Here is a 21,136-nt window from a genome sequence, read left to right as displayed (position 1 = left end):
AGGGGCTTTATTGTAATCATATTGACTTTATTCTTGCTGAGGTTACAAGCCAGTCCTATGTCAATCCCCTAAGAGTAATCCCATGTGTCATAGGTGATGATGACCAGGTCTGTCTCTCTTTGGAGATATTTTCCAGTCCTCCTGATTTGATATCAGCAAGTGTGATATCAGCTTAACTAATAACACGAAGCGTCTTAAATGTGTCGATCCTAATTATCCTACTATTGCCACTTGTACATGTCTTGCTGTTTTACCTATACTGGAGATGTGTTCCCTTGGAGAACATTGAGAATAATTGTGAAAAAATCCACCCTAAAAATAATATCCCATGGATTGGTCACATTGCTCACTCCTTTTGTTACAAATCCCGCTAACATACTGAAAATTGTCCATACTCGGGACTCCTTGTATGGCAAGGAGTTCCATCTAGCAACACGGATTTTAGGAAATGCTTTGAAACTAAATGCAGGCTCATACCTGATATAAAAGCCCTGTTTATCATATAAAGAGTAAAATGAATTGAAACACACTTAGAAAACTAGACAAGCATCCACCAGCAAAGACCAAAGCAGTTTCGAGCATTCCGTACCGAAATATATGCCTCCCGATCTATTAGCAGGGCTTGGGTTGGAGACATCCTTAACTAAGTATGCTGGCTTTCAACATTTTGGTACATTGTGTAAGGTGGACGGATGGACTGGCAGGGATATGTCTGAAGTACTGTTCGATCATTCAATAGCATTAAGAAGGCTTCAACTAGAGGTCTGTGCAGCTTAGAATTCCTGAAACACCGGAAAGGCCCCCGGCGTCAAGGAATTAGCCATTGATGTGGGTAAGAAAGAACCCTCTTCATGGGGGCCCTTTATCCCTGTCTTTATTTATAAGATGAGCTGGGTGGGGGTGTGCCGCTCAGCTAGAAACCAGCAGATAGTTTGCCCATCTTTAAGAAAAGGGACAGGTTACCTCCATGTCATTACAGACCGATTTCCCTCATAGAAAGTCTGGCCAAGGCGTACTGTAAGACTCTGCTGCAAAGTTTAGAAAACTGATTGAAAAGGAAAATATTATCTCGGATGTACAGGCAGGTTTTAGAAAAAGACTCAGGGCGGTGGATCCGGCCTGTTCTGTGTTCTCCATATTAAGCAAATATGTGATTTTATTGATATTGAATTTTATTTCTATCGCGCTCATATACCAGTGTTTCAGAGCGCGAGAAAGAAACATTGTATGTTATCTGTATAGATTTTAAGACCTCTTCTGATGTTGTGGACCACAAAATACTTTGAGGTGTTTGAATCAAGTGAATGGCCCTCTTGATGTCCCTGCAGCCAATCAGAGATTGCATGAAGATAACAGAGCTGTGTTGGGTAAGATATGGTCAATGGGGGGAGATAGCACATCCCTTCCTCGTTGAGAGTGTGGTATGCCAACGGCGTGTACTGGGACCACTTCTGTTCGTTATTAACATTAATGCTGCCTACTCGCTCTTACTCGCCATTCCCAGATACAGGTGTCACAAGGCCGGGGGCAGTAGTTTCCCTGTGATCGCTGCCAAACACTGGAATGCCTTCCCGCTAGCTCTAAAATCAGATCCCTCCTTCTGGTCCTTCCGCAAGGGCCTCAAAACCTCACTCTTTTCCCAAGACCTTCAAAAGTAATTGAACTTGCAGAACTCTGCAAGCACTAGGCAATGGTCACTTCCACAAAAACCAGAAACACAGTTCCATGCACCATGTACGTACCACCTATGTTTGTAACCACTACTTTCATGTAAACCGGCGCCCAGATGCGCCCGGGTTTGGTGCGCTTTATAAATATTAAAATAAATAAATAAATACATAAACGACATAGCCACAAGAACAATACATTGAGAGGCAGAAGCCCCAAGTATTTTCAAAAGGAAAAAAGGCATATTGATTTTTTGCAGAATATGCCGCTGTTATTTCAAAAACACTAGCTTCAAGCAGTCTCAGAGTTCTCTAAAGCGAGGACAACTTATAATTAACGTAAGAAAAATAACATAAGCAAGCGTGTATTCATCTGGGAGGAGTGCTATTAAAAGAGGTTAAGGGACCCTTTTCAAAATAATGGCAGTTGGGATTGGGAAATGGATCTAAGTGAACTTGTCTTTATGAGGCACACTGCGTCAGTGGCTGCGCACAGTAATTTGACAACTAGGGGATATGCTCTCAAGGGCATGCCCGGAAGTACACATGGAACTGGCACCATGGCAGGATCTAGGACTTCTCATGTGTAGACAATCTAACAAGGCTGGAGAAGAAATGTGTGAAGCAAATGTTTGGACTGCCATTACGCCCCCTATTTCTCTATTTCTGGCATTAGCTTGCAAGCCTATTCACTTCTAAATCTGCCTTACATCTTTCCTTTTCCTGGTTCCTGCTGCACGGGTCTGAAGATTTGAGGCTGCATAAAGACCTTGCAGGGAATGCCACCCCTTCTCCAGGTGTCAGCTCGTGGAAATGGCTTAGACATGGAAACATCTTTAAGAAATAATTGGCCTCCCACACTTCCTGTCGGAATCAGTGGCTGTCACAGATTCAGAGGAGTGTCTGACGGGATAGACAGAAAGGAGCACAGGCTCCTTGAAGCACAGACTGGAAGGTCGTAGAACCAACTCAGATTTGCCGCTTTCCTGGTTTCTACGGGCACTTCATCAGCATGACGTGTTTCGGGCTAGAGTGAGGTCTTTATATATTAAATGCAGGTGAAATGTGCTCCCAGTTGCGGAACCCACCCCTGGCTGGCTGTCTACTGCATAGAAATGCCGCCTTTTTGGTCCATCAGTAATTGCTTATTGTCCCCAGGTATATGGACATCAGGAGGCGATGGCTAGGTCCCATTTTTAACAATCGTCCTGTAAGGTCGCTAAATGATTCCTTTTTATTGCGCAAAAACAATGCATCCTGAAGTCGTCGTAGAGCGCAGTGATCCAGGTATCACAGATGCTAGTAACTGTTTAAGCAGTTACATGTGATTATAACAAATTTAATTACAGAGAATGATTTAATAATGCAACTTTTATAATGAAAAAATATCGCATTTTTTATTTTCTTCATTTTAGGGGGCAAACCCCCCGTTTCCATTTGCTTTAAACACCACACCAACCCCCTTTTATTCTCTGTTTTGCATTCATTAAAATCACTGGATACCAATATAAACATGTTTTAAGGGCTTAGTATGTGGACATTTTGTATGACGTTTTGAGTGAATTGATCATGAAATAAAGATGGCGTGACTGACGAGCGTGCCCAGTGATGACGATGAAATGATGAATGTCAGACATCTATTCTGTGCTGAGGCTCTTCCAGGCTTCTCCCCGAGTTTGCTTGAATGAGCCACGCCCTGGTGCGTTGCCAACCATCACTGGCACCTCCTCTTAACTCCAACATTCCCCTCACTCATCTCTAGTCCATTACCTGATCTTCCCCTGGCTCTGCTTCTTGTATGTAAACCACGTTATAGAAATGGAAGACAGACTGCTTACTTCTGTAACAGCCTCCATCTCTCCGACCCACTTTCACTCTGCAGGTCTCCTTTCTTTTTTTTTCCAGAACACTATTAGCATCCTACGGCTCTCCCCCTGAGGTGCCAATAGCAATAATACCCATGTTGATGGACTGGTTCAGCTGGTAATAGCATGAAAGTCCCAGAGTCAAGGCCCATTGCAGGGAAGGGCTTTTTGCTTGGACCCTTAATGATACACAGCTCGCCGTTTGCAGATGCATAAGAAGCTCACCAGACACTGATATAATGTTCTAGGCCTGGGGAGGCGGGGGTATATCAGTTATCACACACTGATATCCTAATCCAATCAAAGGTTGATCCGCATCACACACAAATATAATGCCAGCAATACAACTAAGCCCATAAAACTCGAATGTCATGTTTTAGCCACCTGGTGCGAGCCAAAAACAATGATATCATACTCCAACCTTGGATTGAACTCATGTCCCAGTGATATTTAATTCCAGCCAATATTTGCATGGTTTGTGCCATTTCTAACCCCAAAACGCTACTGAATTGCTTACCATTAAGACAATTTGGGGGAAAACATAAAGGGGGCTAGGAGGGTGAAGGTGTAGAGATGTGGTGGCAAGGACTACTGCTAGAGGAAAATAGGTGGCATGCCCCCCCCCGCCGGCATGTAGCGTAGGTGGGAAAGAGGATCATTATCCAGACCTGTGTTTGTGAAAATTCAGGTAAGGATGATGAGGGTAGAGACTGCCCTGTGCTTCTAGGTGCACACTGCTGTCATATTCCCCCCGCTAAAAGGAACTTCCCAGACAGTGATATATTCCAGCCACGAGGTGGAGCCCTGTCTCAAAAAAGCGCCATATCCAGGCCTCTAGGAGGCGCTACACACTCACTGGCTTCATAGTCCAGCCTCACTTACTGGTGTCAAGTACCCGCCATCAGAGGGACCTCATCTCATACCAGTATCTTCAGACCACCAGAAAGAGCTCAATGCAGACTTATGTAATGGCTCAGCCAGGAGAAGGAACTCATTGAATGTGGCCATTCTATGCATTCCACTGCAGGAGTTCTCGTGCTACTCTGATATCCCATTCCTGAACCGGTGGGCGCTCACCACAGACTGGCATCATATGTCAGACACAAGGAGTAGCTCACCCTATAAGGGTGTTTTATGGTAGTACGTAGGCGAAAGCCATCAGTGTTATCATATTCAAGATGCTGCGGAAAGCTGACCAGCACCAAATAAACTAACCGCTAGATGGAGCCCACGCTGGCATCATATTCCAGACGCCTGTGGGTGCTCATCCTTCATAGCTATCACATTCTAGGGGTCATCACACACACTTGCTCTCTCACTCACACATCCTCTTATTAAATACCCATGTGACTTGGCAGCCTTTGGAATGACGCCATGATGCCCAGATATTCACATCAAGCCACCAGAGAGATTGCCAGGTACTTTCTTGATGTAGCCACAACAAAGAGCAAATGCTCACAGGCACTTTATCATAGGACAGGCACCATTGCTGTCACTGAACATGCTCCCCCCCTCTGCATCCCCACCCTGTGTTTACATCATGTATTTCCTGCTTCCCCATGCTCGGATCTACCCTTGCTGCTTTTCCTTCTTCTAAGGTCTAGATACCGCTGGTGGGGGGGCATAGTCCGACACAGAAAAGCTGGTCCGATACTACTACAGTGGTGATTTGACACAGTATAAAAGCATATTAACATAAAATTACATAACACAGCCACAAGGTGTAGTTGATCAGACACAACTCCAGCAACTAGTGTGAGCTCATCACATGCTGACTTCATATTTGGCCCACTAGAGGGCGCTCATAAAGCAGTGTTATCATAATCTAGTGACTAGAGTATTTTTTATCACAAACTGGGGCCAGATTACAGAAACTCTGCACCTGTACAAAAATGCATTGAAAGAATAGGTTTTTGCCCCAGGGCAAACATTGCCAAGTTGCACTTGCACAGGTGCAACATTTCTGTAATCTGGCCCCTGATATGCTATTGTTGCCACTAGAGGAAACTCATCCAATACAGATATTGGGCCTCATTTTAAGTGTACCAGTTCCGGAAACGGGTGCCGGTAAACTCACCGGCACCCTTCTTTCTGGACCGGAAAACTACAAGTCTGCCTGCCGGGACCGCTGTGCCCGACAGGTCTGCCCTACCGGGCACAGCGGCCACGGTAGGCAGACTTTTCACGGGAGTACTGGCACCGTTAGCAACAGTGCCGGTACTCGTGTGTCTACACTCCCATAGAGTCCCGAAGGACTCTATGGGAATGGGGATTAACAAATATACTGGTGCCTGACTTCCCGGCTGCCGGACTCGGAATTAGCCGGTGGCACCAGGAGGTTAGATGCCAGTAAATTATTCGGAGTCCCATTGTCTCCAATTCATGTGGATTTCCAGCAACTATACAGTGGTATCAGACACTCGTATCTTATTAGAGCCAAAGAGGGCCCTCGTCACAGACGGACATCCTACTGAGGGAGATCACCGGCTCTCACACACTGATATCATAGTGCTGCCAGTGAAGGGAGCAGGTGTGTGCACTGGTGGTAGAGGGAGCATTCAGTACTGTTCTCAGATGCTTCAACACCTTGCCATGCTACCTGACTTGCAGCCCGTGGGCGAGGTGAGGGCAGATTCACAAAGTCATACGGAAAGTTATGTTTCACAGAAGTTGTGAAATATTTGTGTAGTGCGACCCTGGTGTAATGGAGAGTGACTGGGGTAAGGGGTTGTCTCATCTTGGGCATGTTTTCTGTAGGGGCGTGATAAAAGAAGGGTGGCATTCCTTATTTGAGTGCTGGACTGCTCAGTCGTATATTGAAGGAGGTCCTCAAACAAGAGGGTGTCTCTCGGCTTTCGGTGCTTATAGATTTGTTCTTGCTTTCCACAGTGTGCAACGATGACAACCCGTGTGAGGGCATGAGCCGCCACGCCACCTTCGAGAACTTTGGGATGGCCTTCCTAACACTCTTCCAGGTTTCCACTGGAGACAATTGGAATGGAATCATGAAGGTAACATCGATAATTCTGTGTTTGGTAGCAAAAGTGGTAAACGTATATGGTAATCGATCTACTAGGGAAGGCTCGGCAGAGACGGATATCCTAGCCTCCCAGTCTAGCCATTAGTCTGAGATCCTCAAACAATCTCAGCCCAGTCGAGCCACTTGAAAGTGTGCGTTATACACACATGTCTTTTTTACTGCCACTAAAGGGCGTTCACCATACACTGTGTTCCTTTGCTCATCCACACATCCTTTTGCAGACACTAGGGGGAGCTTATCACACAACACTATCATATTCCAAACACAAGGGGGAGCACACCACACACAAATAATATTCCACTAGAGATCCTTTACCCGAGTCATAGCATGGCTAATACCTCTAAAAGCTGCTCATCACAAACCAGTACCATTCAGCTTTTAGAGGATGCTTGTACCAAACTGATATCCTTCTTGAGTGACTGATGGGACATCTCATTCGTGTTTCTGCGGAGGTGGAAATTCCATGGGGACAAAGGGGAAATCTGATGGAATTGGCCAAACACTTCGAAATCTGCAAGTGATTTGCAAGATCTGCAGGCAATTGTGAAGGTCTGTGCGCATAAGAAATCTGCATTGTTGGCATATAGAGAGTGGCTCTAACTATAGCACACACTAATAATCTCTTGCAGCCAAAAAGAGTGAGCTCATCACACACTGATGTCCTATTCCAGCCACTAGAGGGGGCACGTCATACATTGCTATAATGCTATAGCCTCTATGTGGCGCTCAACACACATTGAAAATGCTCCGCTATTAGAGGGTGCTATTCACACACGCATATCATATTTCTTTTACACAACAAAATCGTCACATAATTCTCCTCGGGGGTACTTCTTCAACAAACCTTGCCAAGCTCCAACTGCTTCAAAATAAAGCCCTGTGCACGACATTGGGCCATCATCGCTCAGGCCGCATCTCAGCAACCTGGCGAGAGGTTCACTGGCTACCCATCAAAGCCTGCATTGACTTTACAACTTTGACCATTGCGCACTGTTGTGTCTAAAATGAGGCCCCCTCTGTCTAAACAACAGTATTGCCCAGAATCATCATGTGCAGTCACTACGATCACCCGCCAGATTGACTTTGCTCACTCCGCAATACAAAAGAAACAGAGCCGGAGGTGCAAGCTTCCGTGTCACAGCCCCCTCTCTTTGGAACTCTCTACCCCCAATATCAGAAATGAACGATCGTACACAACCTTCAAAAGACTTCCGAAAACCTGGCTATTCAACAAATATGATTAACATCAATGTTGTACCTATTGTTCACTGCCACTGTACAAACGCTGTGATACCTTCAGGTTTGGGCATTACATGAATAAATAAAAATGCTATTATATTTCAGGTACTAGAGGGAGAACATCTGACACTGATTTCAAAGACCAACAAGTGGCAGCTCCTCACACATTTATGTAATATTTCAGAAAGAAGTTGCTCATATACTAGTATCAGATTTTGACAAATAGAGCTTGTTGGATCAGCCACTGCAGGAAGCATTGCACATCCCCATGTATTGGGGAGGGACATTCCTCAGGCATACCCCCATGCAGCCAGACATTCTTGGATAGAAGCCAGCACTGTGCAAAAAATCTTCCCCACGGCTTCATTGGGAGTCTTTATTTAATCAACCATAACACAGCTTACCAAAGAAAGTCCCAAGGTCTATTTCCAGCATACCTTTATAGCAAGAACAGTTCTGTTCTCAAATTATATAGGATTGGGTGTTTACAACACTATGGGCCTCATTACGAGTAGGGCGGTAAGGGATACCGGGCACCGGTAAGGAGACCGGTGCCGGTAATCCCTTACTGCCCTACTACGAGTTCCCTTAGCGGGTCCCTCCTTTAACGCCTGGTCTGACAATGCATTATGGACGGGGCCCGTTAAGGGACTTCAGAGCTAATAATAATATTAGCGCCTTCCACCTTCCCATTGAGCCCTATAGGGGCTCAAATGGGAATGGGGAATGGCTTTTTCAATGGGGACTTACCGGTCCCACAAAGGTCGGACTACACTGGTAAGTCCCCATTGAACCATACCGGTGCCGGACCCGTTATTGGAGGCATTCATGGCGCAAATAGCGCCATGACTACCTCCAATCTCGGAATGAGGCCCTATGTCTAGGATATTTGACTGTGTTATTGTCCCTGACCCTATGACGTGCGTGTTCCACAAACTTACACTCCCCCGTAGGTGCTATCATAAACTCGCCAGTCTCTGTATACTGCTTGATGTTCATTGTATATTACTACTCAGTCTACGACCTGTAGACCACGTGGTGAGCAGTGGTTGCGCGCTGTTACGTGGGCCTCCAATCAGGAGGAATGATGGTCCCCCCTGCAACCGTTGAACGGCAAGCAGGTTGATAATTAGCCCCCTCTCTGCATGTATTACAGTCACTGTATGGTCATGACTCCGAAACGAAATAATTGGATAATCATCTGATTGATTCTGAATCTATACTTCTTGTTTGTTTGATCTCTACAAAATCCTGTACAGAACTGCTGCTCGTGCTGCCTTACCCTGTCAGTGTTGCAGGGATGTTGTGCATAAACTGGTGAAATGAAATCAACGTACAGATGTATACTATTATATTTATTTATCAATAAAGAAAGGTTTTAAAAAGAAAAAGGAACCTTACAGTATAATAGGCCAGATGTCTATAAGCAAACTGCATGGCCAGGACAGGGAGAGTATACATCACCAAGTGACTGCCTTGATAAATGGGGCCAGCCTGCACGCCTTCTGTTGCCTTTCCACCAGCTCTGTACAATCTTCATGCCCTTCCCAGTGCAGTACATCAGAGGATTGTGGGTTCAAGGCCTTGCGGTTGGGCGCCATATGTATTGTGGGGGTCATTCCTCAGACACACCCCATGCAGCCAGCCATCCTTATATAGAAACATGCACTGTGCAAACAAGAGAGGCATTATATATCTTCCCCACAGCTCCGCCAGCAGCGTTTATTTAATCAACCATAACACAGCTGACCACAAAAGGTCTCAAAGTCTTTCTATTTCCAGTATACCTTTATAGCAAGAAAGGCATCAGTTCTGTTCTAAACTGAACCTTACAATATAATAGGCCATATGTCTATAAGCAAAGTGCATGGCCTGTTTTCATTGGACATAAATGCTTCCTGATTTCTTTTTGCAATTGCCTCACATCGTGCTAAATAGCATGACTTCTTGTTTTCCAAATTTAATGAATCACCGGGCATTTTTGGCAATTTTAAAAACTGGAAAAAAGCAGTTTTGAAATGACGCAGGGTCAGCACTCTCTGCTAAGGACATGAAATGTGCTATTGCATTCTCATTGGGTCTCTCTATCTTTTATCTATTCCTTATTTTATGCCAACCTTTAGTCTTAAACCCCCTTTCTACCATGGCACCAATACATTATTATATTGTTCAACTGCTAAATCACTGCACCTGGCTTTTGTCCAGGCTCCCCCTTTTCTCAATAACCTTGACTTGGGTTGCTGTTTGTCTGAGCTCCAAACAGCCCTAAATGTCTGTGTTTTCAGCAACTGGAATGTTCACGAGGCTTAAGGCCTGTATTCATTTGTAATACATGCTATAGCATCCATTTTGGGAAAGATGCTGTAGTATTTCTTATGCCAAAGAGCAATATTCTATGTTATTCATGTTGTACATGATGTATGCATTTCTTTTATGTTCATGTTTTCCTAAATGGATTTGTGCAATGTAATATTTTCCATATATCTTCGTTCACCTATTCTCGACATCTCTAACCTATGTGGCATCCATTCCCATATGGCTGCCTCAGTGGATACTGCTTCTAACTGAGTTTTACAATGTTAGACAGGAGGGCGGTGCATTTGCCCTGCTTGAACTGTTCTCCTGTCCATCAGCACAGGGGGGGGGTGGTCTACTCGTCTTCACTGATATTCAATTCCTTCTATTAGCGCAGAGATCTGCAACGTCTGGCTCTTCAGATATTTTAGACTACAATTTGCATGACTCCTCCCCATTGACTATTCTGGCCAGTGCTGATGGGATTTGTAGTCCAGAACATCTGGAGAGCTAATGGTCGTAAGCCCCTGTGCTAGAGAGAGCTCATAAAAGTTCAAGGTGCATGCATTAAATCTAAAAGCCATCAGCCACCCTCTGCAGCATGTGATGATATTGGGCTCAGCAAATTCAGACTTTCTTTCCTTATTAGGACACCCTACGCGACTGCACTGGTGATGACCGCAGCTGTCTGAGCAACCTGCAATTCATCTCACCCCTCTACTTCGTCAGCTTCGTCCTCACCGCTCAGTTTGTGCTCATCAACGTGGTGGTGGCGGTGCTGATGAAGCACCTAGATGACAGCAACAAAGAGGCCCAGGAGGATGCAGAGCTGGACGCTGAGATCGAGCTGGAGATGGCCCATGGTTTCTGCTCTCAGGGAAGTGGCTCGCCTGGCTCTGGCGGAGACACAGGAAGTCGTTGCAGCAAGCCAGCCACTGAGGGCCACCGCAGCCTCAAGCGCTACTCGCCTGCCCAGGTAAGCGTGCAGTCAATCATTTACCATGTAGATTTGGACCTACCAAATTGTTTTGTGTTGACGCCTGCAGGATCAAATTATTGGGGGGAGGGTGGTCATCAGGATATTCTCACACAGGATAAATAGCTACAGGTAACTTTATTCCAGCAGCTACAGCACCACTTCCTAGCAGTGCTAGAATCATGTCTAAATCTCCCACACCTGGAATGCATGAGAAATACATCAAGGCAGTAAGGCTAGGGCCGTAGGCTGGTGGTAACACATTTCTCTAGGGCCTAGCGATGGTAGAGAAACTGATTTAAAAAGACAGGGTGATATGTCACCAGTAAGTGAAAAGCCCTCACTTAGGACCCCCCCTTTCACAAATTGACTATCTCTCTGGCAAACCTCAGGGCAAGAGTAATCCAATTGTCCATAGGCAGCTGCTTTACAATGCCTCAGTGGAAATGCTGTGTCTCTTCTCCACACAGGACTGTCACGGCAATTGATGAGGCCTGGGGCAAAAAAATCTGGTGAGCCCCCTTATCATATTTTCCCTGGCCAAGCAGTGGCCTGGCACCACCTTGCTTACCCTGCGTGCTGCCCCGCAGCAGATGCCAGAACTCTGCTTTGAGTTTTATGGTGGAGATGACCTTATTTGGTTTGCTGTTATGACTGCAAAGAAAAGAAAAGAAAACTGCGTCCAAGCCAACAAGGGACATTCTACGGGCTGTTCCCATGTGGGACTGAAATGTACTGTGTCTCGCTGGTAGCCTAGACGATGCCAAATATCAACATGCCAAACACATGGCGCCAGTAAAAACCATTTTGAAACGGATTGACTGGAATTTTCACAGGGCTAAAATGATGACCAGTCTTTTCAAAAGTGGTTCACTGGGAGCCATCAGTATGTCACTATCGGGTGCCAAGCATACCACAGCCACCATCTTGCTGAGCAGCATTAGTCGCCTTTGAAAGCAGACCTCTTCAGAATGGACAGACACTCCTTTGGCACAGAAGTGTCCATTTCCCAAGCATCCTCCTTTACATTGTGCATCCCATTTATCTTCTGTACCCCCAACCCTTCTGAGCCTCAGATTAGAATGATATATCATCTAGTCCCAAATATCCCAAATACTAACTCAAACAAATCCCCATTTTGGACTGCTAAGTGCCAAGAAGCCGCTGTCTTTTGACAAACTGTTTTGGTGCTATATTAAACTGTGATATGATTAAAAGACACTAACATGGATAGTAAACTTCTTCACCTGTGAGGATTGGGTGCCCACGGTTATTGGCGGATTCCTGTTGGTGGCAGCCTTATTCCTGCTGTAGTTGCTCACTGGCGTGGCTCGAATGTAGCCTACAGGGTCGCTTTTCTAAAGGAACGTATTTCATACGAAACAAACATCATTTTACGCAGTGTGTGTATGTGCGCGCGTGCTTGCCTGCGTGCACGTTCGTCATCACTGCGTGCGCGTGCCACTCAGAGATAACAGCTACTTGTCCGTGGAAATGAATCGCCTCGGGGTGCCCTCTACGCAGCGTTTTATGGCGAAGCCTGAGAAACAACACCAGGCGGGACAAGGACAATTGTACTAGTGTGAAGAACAGATTCAAATGGACGCAGAGATTCTGTTTATGTCCAGAAAACCCATTTTTAACATAAAATGGCAACCTTGAAATGTACAGAGCGTATTATGAGTCAAGGGAGTCTCTGTGATTGTCTTTCAAACACCCTGATTCTTTGGTTGTAGCCAGGCCTCCCTGAAATGCAGTCAATTGACCCCAATCACTCTCCACCTGCTCCATAAACATATCTCCCGGAATTTGAAACAACCTTAGTGTGTTTCAGTTGGGCAGGTGCAAATGATTTCGACTGGATCCGATAGAAGCATATCTAGCTTTGGCATTGGACCTAGACAAAAAAACAAATGGAATTCCGGACCATGATCGGATTGGGCCATAAAATTGTCTCAGGGCACCAATGATAAAGTGGCCCACGGTTGCAAATGCGTATTCATTCCTTTTGTGACATTGTTTGAATAGTACCCAAGGGGGAGTTTTTTTGATTAAATATGATGCAAATTGTGAATTTTAAAGAATATTTATTCATCAACACAGGTCAAAATACTAGCCGCCTAGATAAGTAACTCAAACTGGCCCACATTGGCCAAACAAGTGGCCCACTTTAACCAAAAAAAACTGTCCCACGCCAGTAATTTGCATCTATATGCAACGCTTTATAGCAACATGACAAACCATAGTTTGTATGTCTTTGCCTGCCTATGCTTCATTTTATACAAAATACCTGCAAGACTCAACGTAATTAACTTAGCAAGCACGACATATGTATTAAAGCAGGAATAAAACAGCAACCATGTCCATAAAGTGCACGTAGGTAAAATAGTATGCCTTCCACAAAATGATGCGTGGAAATTGAAAGAGTATGTATTTATTTGAAGTATAGGAACAGCAAGGCTCCATATTGTCGAAGCACACTTACAGATTTGAACAGATCAGATGATTTTCCAAGCAGAAAGTGGGGGGTAGATCTCTCTCCTCTGCTGGTGCCTCCCTATGGAATGGCTCCCTGCCCCTCTCAGACTTGAGCTGGATCTCTTTAAGTTCCGGAAGCTTCTCAAGACCTTCCTTTTTTCTTCTTCCTTCCTTCCCTCTCCCCTCCCCTACTAATGTCCCTACATGCCTCTTGACTTCCTGCCTGCTTCCTTCAGAGTCTTACAGAGCAACAGGCCCCCCTATTCCAGTCTACGACTGCACTTGGTCTCCCCTACCCCTCACCTCAACCCGAACATGCCCTTCCAGGCCCCTGCCCCATTTAGAGGAGAAATAACACAACAGGGAATGCATCTCTTCAGAGGTCAATGCAGTAAAATAGGTTAATTAAAACATGAGAAAAGAGGCATGCTTTGAATAAAGATTTGAGAAGTTTACAAACGTAATAAACAATATATACTTCTAGATTCCAATAGAGATGATGCACCGCTCATTTTTAAAAGAAAAGGAGAGCACTCGTGGCTGCAGACACCTGTTGACGCTGGCAGCTTCACTCCATTGAACTGTGTCTGATGTTTACAAGGTTGTAATGGCCCTGCTGAAGTGCATGGCACACAGGCAGCAGGCACTGACAAAAAATAAATGCAAGACATTGAGGAGAAAATGGGAACAACTCCAGGTGCCCATTCAGGCCTGGCGCTTAGCCCCCAAATTTAAAAAATAAATAAATGCTCACTACACACTGCTCACGAGGCCCTCCTGCTCCCCCTCTCCTCATGATGCCCAAATAGTAAGTAATAGTCTGCAACGTTTGGCTCTCCAGCTGATTTGGACTACAACTCCCATCAGTCCAAGCCAGCCTAGTCTATGATGTGGGATAATGACAGTCGCAGTCCCACACACCTGGAAAGTCACAGGTTGCAGACCCTTGACCACTTCCCCCAAGTGAAATCCGATTGCGTGGCTTTTCTTTCATACACTGAAGACCAACACACAGTGGAGTCATTTTCCAAATACACGGGACCTGAAAAAAGGGTATGGAGAGACGTTACACAGCAACGCCTTTTTGCGTGATGAAGTGGATTTTTTTATTTTTGTTTTGAAATGGAGTGCGGCCACTGGACAGACCGCGCCCATCATGCATCTTTCTGCGCTCTAAAACACCAGGTGGTTCAACAGCAGCACAGTGTACATTTTCCTGCTTTTGTTAAATCAATGTCTGCTTGTGGCGAGCGCATGCTATTTACAGATCGTAAAATCTGGCGGATTCCATAGAAATCCAGTCTAAATGCCTCCTGCACCCGTTACTTGTGGCAGCCATTTACCATTTTTTCCAACACGTCCATGAAAGCAAAGGTGTAAAGGGAATTTTGCCTCTTTTTTACACTTTTCTATTCCACTAAGTGCTGGAAATGATTAAAATCGCACAGGGGGACCTTTTAAGGAAAAGTGTAAATGTACGTGGCCCCCTCCATGCAATTTACGTGTTCAATTCTCTGAATTATAACGTGGCACATGCTGACGTTCTAACACATTGTTTAATCACAGATGTTAAATGATAATATTTGCTAAGCAGATATATGTGTGCCAGTACAGTTTGATTGCTGAATTAACACCTTGAAGAGGTGCAACTCTTTTCACTCCTCTTCTGCATTCTGCAGTCATCAGGGAGTAAATAACACTACTAGGCTGGGTGACAGAGATGTTTTTTTTAGATTTTGTCTTCAGTTACACATGACTTGCCAAGATGAAGGCATTTATTAATGCTTCAAAATGTGCACCTTTAATTACAATAATGACTTGTAATGTATATACCATGTTTACCCAAAATGTGTTGGCAAGCACGGGGGCCCATTTGGGATGACATGCCCTGGTCATTCTAGTAGCAAGATAACTCAGCAGGTTAAGAGCTTGCTTCAGACATCTGTGTGCAATCTGCTGTCACTGGGAGGATGGAGGTCGATCAATTGAGAACCATTAAATTGGTTAATAATAATACCTTAGAAGCGGGTAGAACTCTACATGAAGCACTTTATGAACAGGGATATCACTGCCTGTGTCCTTTGCTGGAGTGCTGTGTTGCTCTAATGTGTTGCCATCACCATCTTTTCTTCTAGGAGAACCTCTGGCTGGACAGCGTCTCGCTCATCATCAAGGATTCCTTTGAAGGGGAATTGATGATCATTGATAACTTATCGGGCTCCGTCTTCCATCACTACTCCTCTCCCGCTGCCTGCGAGAAGTGCAGCCACGAGAAGCAGGAGGTAACCGCTGTTGCATGAGCAGGTCATGGCGTGTGAGTTATTGGGTTATGCGGTAGGAAAGCCAATGAGGAGCAGTGTTGAGGGAGATTGAGGGGGGTCATCGATCGTGAACACGTTTACTTCGACGAGAAGGTTCGAGATCGTGAGGGTGATGGGCAGTAGATATGAGCGTACTCATAAACTTCCACTGGGCTTCACTCCTTCTGACATCACTGCCCTTCTTCACTTCAATAGACCCACACTCTTTCTGACATCACTGAGCATCTGTCCTTCCTTAGGCCCACACTCCTTCTGACGTCACTGGCCTTCTGCACTTCAATAGACCCACACTCTTTCTGACATCACCGAGCATCTGTCCTTCCTTAGGCCCACACTCCTTCTGACGTCACTGGCCTTCTGCACTTCAATAGACCCACACTCCTTCTGACATTACCGGCCTTTTGCACTTCAATAGACCCACACTCCTTCTGACATCACTCTCCTTCTGCACCTCAATGGACCCACACTCCTTCTGACATTACCGGCCTTTTGCACTTCAATAGACCCACACTCCTTCTGACATTACCGGCCTTTTGCACTTCAATAGACCCACACTCCTTCTGACATCACTCTCCTTCTGCACCTCAATGGACCCACACTCCTTCTGACATCACTGGCCTACTGCACTTCAATAGTCCCTCACTCATTGCAACATAACAGGCCTTCCGCACTTCAATAGACCCACTCGTCGTTACACCATTGCCCATTCCTTTCTTGCAGTTTGGACCTTGTACATTTCACCCAACATCACATCCCTCATACATTTTAACAAAGTCTCAAAAAGTAGCTTTATTGTCAGACTATCAGCCAGCCCATCACTAGAGCTTGAGCATGTGTACTCATAAACGTCAGTAGAGACTCAGCTTCTTTGTCATTATTGACCTCATACACAACAGTGTCACGTCATATATTGATCCTATTACTGGCCACCTACACTTCAACAGAGTCTCACTCATTGCCCTCATTGTTGGTCTCCTACACCTTCTTTGAGGGTCACCCATCACAGGATGACCGGCTAGCCTCCCTGATTTGAAATGGTTTCATGAGTGTGTGTTATCGAGGTTGTTATGACGACACTCACATCTTCTCAAGCATGCACTCCAGGCCACCGTCAGGATGCTAATAAACGTGTTTCATGAAGTGGTCTGTGAGGGACCAGCTCTCTTGACTCCGACCGTCGACGGCCACAGTGCAACCCCATGCATCCTCCTCATCGCCACCTCACCTTACCACAGGCCTCTGCAGCCATGTGCTGAGAAGATGACACAGAGGAAGGAAGCCCCCAAACCCTCTCAAGGGACCCAGGAGCCTTAGGTGGGAGGAGCCTCTCATGGGCCCTGTCATATCTGGTGTGGGGGGCCTTTCGTACTCAATGAGGTTCTTCTTCTCCCCTCCTGAAGGTGCAGCTGGCAGAAGTGGAGGCCTTCTCCTTAACCTCGGACAAGTCTTCTTCAGCGCTGACTGATGACCTAAGCCTCGATGACCACAGTCTTGGTCAGATAAACAACAAAGATGGCAGCAAGGTACAGTTTCTTTCTGTCGCGTAATATTTCTGAAACTTCCCCAAAAAGACATGCACCAATTACAAAGACTTCCTCACGGACATTCCTGTCGCTTAAACCTGATGTCCCTGGTAATGCCAGTCAATAGACGGCTACCCCCGTCCCTTTGTAACCTGCACAGCCCCCACTCTCACACCTGATGTCCCTGGTAATGCCAGTCAATAGACGGCTACCCCCGTCCCTTTGTAACCTGCACAGCCCCCACTCTCACACCTGATGTCCCTGGTAATGCCAGTCAATAGACGGATGCCCCCGTCCCTTCGTAACCTGCACAGCCCCCACTCTCACACCTGATGTCCCTGGTAATGCCAGTCAATAGACGGCTACCCCCGTCCCTTTGTAACCTGCACAGCCCCCACTCTCACACCTGATGTCCCTGGTAATGCCAGTCAATAGACGGATGCCCCCGTCCCTTCGTAACCTGCACAGCCCCCACTCTCACACCTGATGTCCCTGGTAATGCCAGTCAATAGACGGCTACCCCCGTCCCTTTGTAACCTGCACAGCCCCCACTCTCACACCTGATGTCCCTGGTAATGCCAGTCAATAGACGGATGCCCCCGTCCCTTCGTAACCTGCACAGCCCCCACTCTCACACCTGATGTCCCTGGTAATGCCAGTCAATAGACGGATGCCCCCGTCCCTTCGTAACCTGCACAGCCCCCACTCTCACACCTGATGTCCCTGGTAATGCCAGTCAATAGACGGATGCCCCCGTCCCTTTGTAACCTGCACAGCCCCCACTCTCACACCTGATGTCCCTGGTAATGCCAGTCAATAGACGGATGCCCCCGTCCCTTTGTAACCTGCACAGCCCCCACTCTCACACCTGATGTCCCTGGTAATGCCAGTCAATAGACGGATGCCCCCGTCCCTTTGTAACCTGCACAGCCCCCACTCTCACACCTGATGTCCCTGGTAATGCCAGTCAATAGACGGATGCCCCCGTCCCTTTGTAACCTGCACAGCCCCCACTCTCACACCTGATGTCCCTGGTAATGCCAGTCAATAGACGGATGCCCCCGTCCCTTTGTAACCTGCACAGCCCCCACTCTCACACCTGATGTCCCTGGTAATGCCAGTCAATAGACGGATGCCCCCGTCCCTTTGTAACCTGCACAGCCCCCACTCTCACACCTGATGTCCCTGGTAATGCCAGTCAATAGACGGATGCCCCCGTCCCTTTGTAACCTGCACAGCCCCCACTCTCACACCTGATGTCCCTGGTAATGCCAGTCAATAGACGGATGCCCCCGTCCCTTTGTAACCTGCACAGCCCCCACTCTCACACCTGATGTCCCTGGTAATGCCAGTCAATAGACGGATGCCCCCGTCCCTTTGTAACCTGCACAGCCCCCACTCTCACACCTGATGTCCCTGGTAATGCCAGTCAATAGACGGATGCCCCCGCCCCTTTTGTAACCTGCACAGCCCCCACTCTCACACCTGATGTCCCTGGTAATGCCAGTCAATAGACGGCTACCCCCGTCCCTTTGTAACCTGCACAGCCCCCACTCTCACAACTGATGTCCTTTGTAATGCCAGTCAATAGACAGATTCCCCCGTCCCTTTGTAACCTGCACAGTCCCCTCTCTCACACCTGATGTCCCTGGCAAAGTTAAATGCATGTGTCCCTGTGTTACGTCCATTGTCCCCCTTTTCATCCAGGAAGTGCATTGAGTGTAATTGCTCGAGTGAAACAATGTGGACCTGAACTTTAAGGGCCCGATTCATGGAATATTTGCCCGGTTCAAAGTGAATTTGCACTGCTGAAAAGTGACTTGGCACTGCCGACACAAACCCTGATTCATGGAACCGTGCAAAGTGCAGTGCAAAGTCACTTTTCAGCAGTTGATGAGCATGAATAGCATGGCCAACACAAGTGGCTCGAGGAGATACTCGATTGTGGCCATTTGGAGCCCTATTGATAGCTTTCAGGAGTCCAAGGACCCGTAATGTAGATGCAGCAGTGGCCACATTGAGGGGCCTCAAAGCAGTGAATTGGATGGCAGCCATGAGGCGGTTCATGAGCATGGATGGAGCTGTGCAATGTCGGAATTTAATGTGATCTATTAACATGAATCTGGTGACCAGTCCTGCAGCATTGAGCATGGTAGAATTCCTGAAATGTACTCATATTATAAGAATTCATTCGAAAAATTGATGACCACCTGGAGTTTAGGAAAGCTCTGAAGCTCTGTATGAATTGCTCTTTCCAAGACTGCATGCCCCTCGATTTGCTAATAGCGCCAAGATAGAGCACTCTACAAGCTGTGCTGCAGTACAATACAATTGGTTTCTTCTATAGAATCATGTGTTTTGTTATGTTATGTTATGTTAAAGGTTCTTATACCGCACACTGCTGCATGGTCTCTTGGCGCTCTGGCGGAAAGTTAGTAGGACTGAGTGGGAGGCGCAGCACTAGCCTGTTCAGAGGGCTGGTGGATTTGGGAGCTGCTGGATGGCTGAGGCGGGCAGATGGCCAAAGCTTGGAGAAAGAAGATAGTCTTAGTTGCTTCACCTTAGTCATTTTCTCGGGTCCTTGCAGTGATGAAGTGGCAAAAATAGGATTTTCGGTTGTTTTTTGATAAATAGTTGAAAGCAGAAGAAAGGTCTAAAAATGTGAGGAATGATGTCAATACGTTCTGCACTCTTTATTCTGGAGTAAGTATTTTATTTTTAATACTGCAATGAAGTAAACCAAGAAATGAAAACACCCTGGCCCGAATCAGCGCTAACAAGCTGTGACATGCGCAGCCCAGGCCATGCGTCCGATTGGCGGCATGGAACGGAACCCCTGAGCACGGCACTGTGAACAGAATAGCAGGTGCACCCATCACTTCTGAGGCCCATATTCTCATCTTGGCGCAGTGAAGGTGCTAAACAGCACGATTCACTGCGCCAAAAGAGGACGCCCAGGCTCCACTGCTATTCTCAAGTGCCCCTGAGCGTCTTCGTAGAGCATGACAGTGATCTGTGAGGATTGCGCCTGTTTTAAGGTGTTACGGGCACAATCCAATCTCAGCAGCATTTTTGTAAAATAACGACACATTTGTTATTTTACGAAAATGCTGCAGAGAACACAGATGAACACGTTCCTATACACCAAAGTGAGAAGCTTCAACATTGCAGCAACGTTTAAGCTGCTCGCTTTGGTTTAAATGAAAGTGTTCATATACACCCGTACGGTGAACACTTTCATTCAAAGCCCAATGGCCCCATATTACACATTTTCAGCAAGCCCAACCCTTTTCCTATGGGACAATTTGAAAATACTACAGAAAAGAAGCCCAGGGTGCAGAGGCCTACCAGGAAATCTCCAGAGTTTCTTATAGGCCAGCCCACCCCTGCTCACCGGTGGCATGGATAGAGCAGCCCACGCTAGGACTGGGTACTTGGCTTCCAAAACACCTCTGCTCAGGAGACCTGTGCTTTGAGCGATCCAGCAAATCATCAAGAGGGATTCAGGATGTTTTGGGGTTTCGGCAAACATCTGAATAATCAAATTTTGAAGCCTTACATCTTCAGGGAACGTGTGATTGCTTCAGGCTGATTGGGGCAAAAATAACATTTAAAGGGACAACATCAAGGGCAGGCGAGACTGTAGCCAAGGAATGAAGTTGTGGGGACAGGTACGGCTGAGCCTAAACTAAATAAGGGGAATTAGTATTTGTGAGTGTTAATTAGGTTAGA

At 46.4% G+C, this 21,136-nt stretch overlaps 1 protein-coding gene across 3 annotated transcripts in view; it reads left to right on the top strand.

Annotated features, from left to right (window-relative positions):
* CACNA1I (calcium voltage-gated channel subunit alpha1 I) overlaps positions 1-21,136 on the top strand; it is a 1,993,092-nt gene that overhangs the window by 1,926,516 nt on the left and 45,440 nt on the right. For all 3 annotated transcript variants that reach the window (XM_069652938.1, XM_069652937.1, XM_069652936.1), the window contains exons 31-34: positions 6,422-6,543; positions 10,756-11,082; positions 15,696-15,842; positions 17,282-17,404. In XM_069652938.1, the coding sequence (XP_069509039.1) occupies positions 6,422-6,543; positions 10,756-11,082; positions 15,696-15,842; positions 17,282-17,404 (719 nt within the window). The remainder of the gene's footprint in view (positions 1-6,421; positions 6,544-10,755; positions 11,083-15,695; positions 15,843-17,281; positions 17,405-21,136) is intronic.

Source organism: Ambystoma mexicanum, chromosome 3q (assembly GCF_040938575.1).
Source record: "Ambystoma mexicanum isolate Mex_15411 chromosome 3q, UKY_AmexF1_1, whole genome shotgun sequence".
Classification (NCBI taxonomy): domain Eukaryota; kingdom Metazoa; phylum Chordata; class Amphibia; order Caudata; family Ambystomatidae; genus Ambystoma; species Ambystoma mexicanum.
This window is presented reverse-complemented; position numbering and strand designations above follow the sequence as displayed.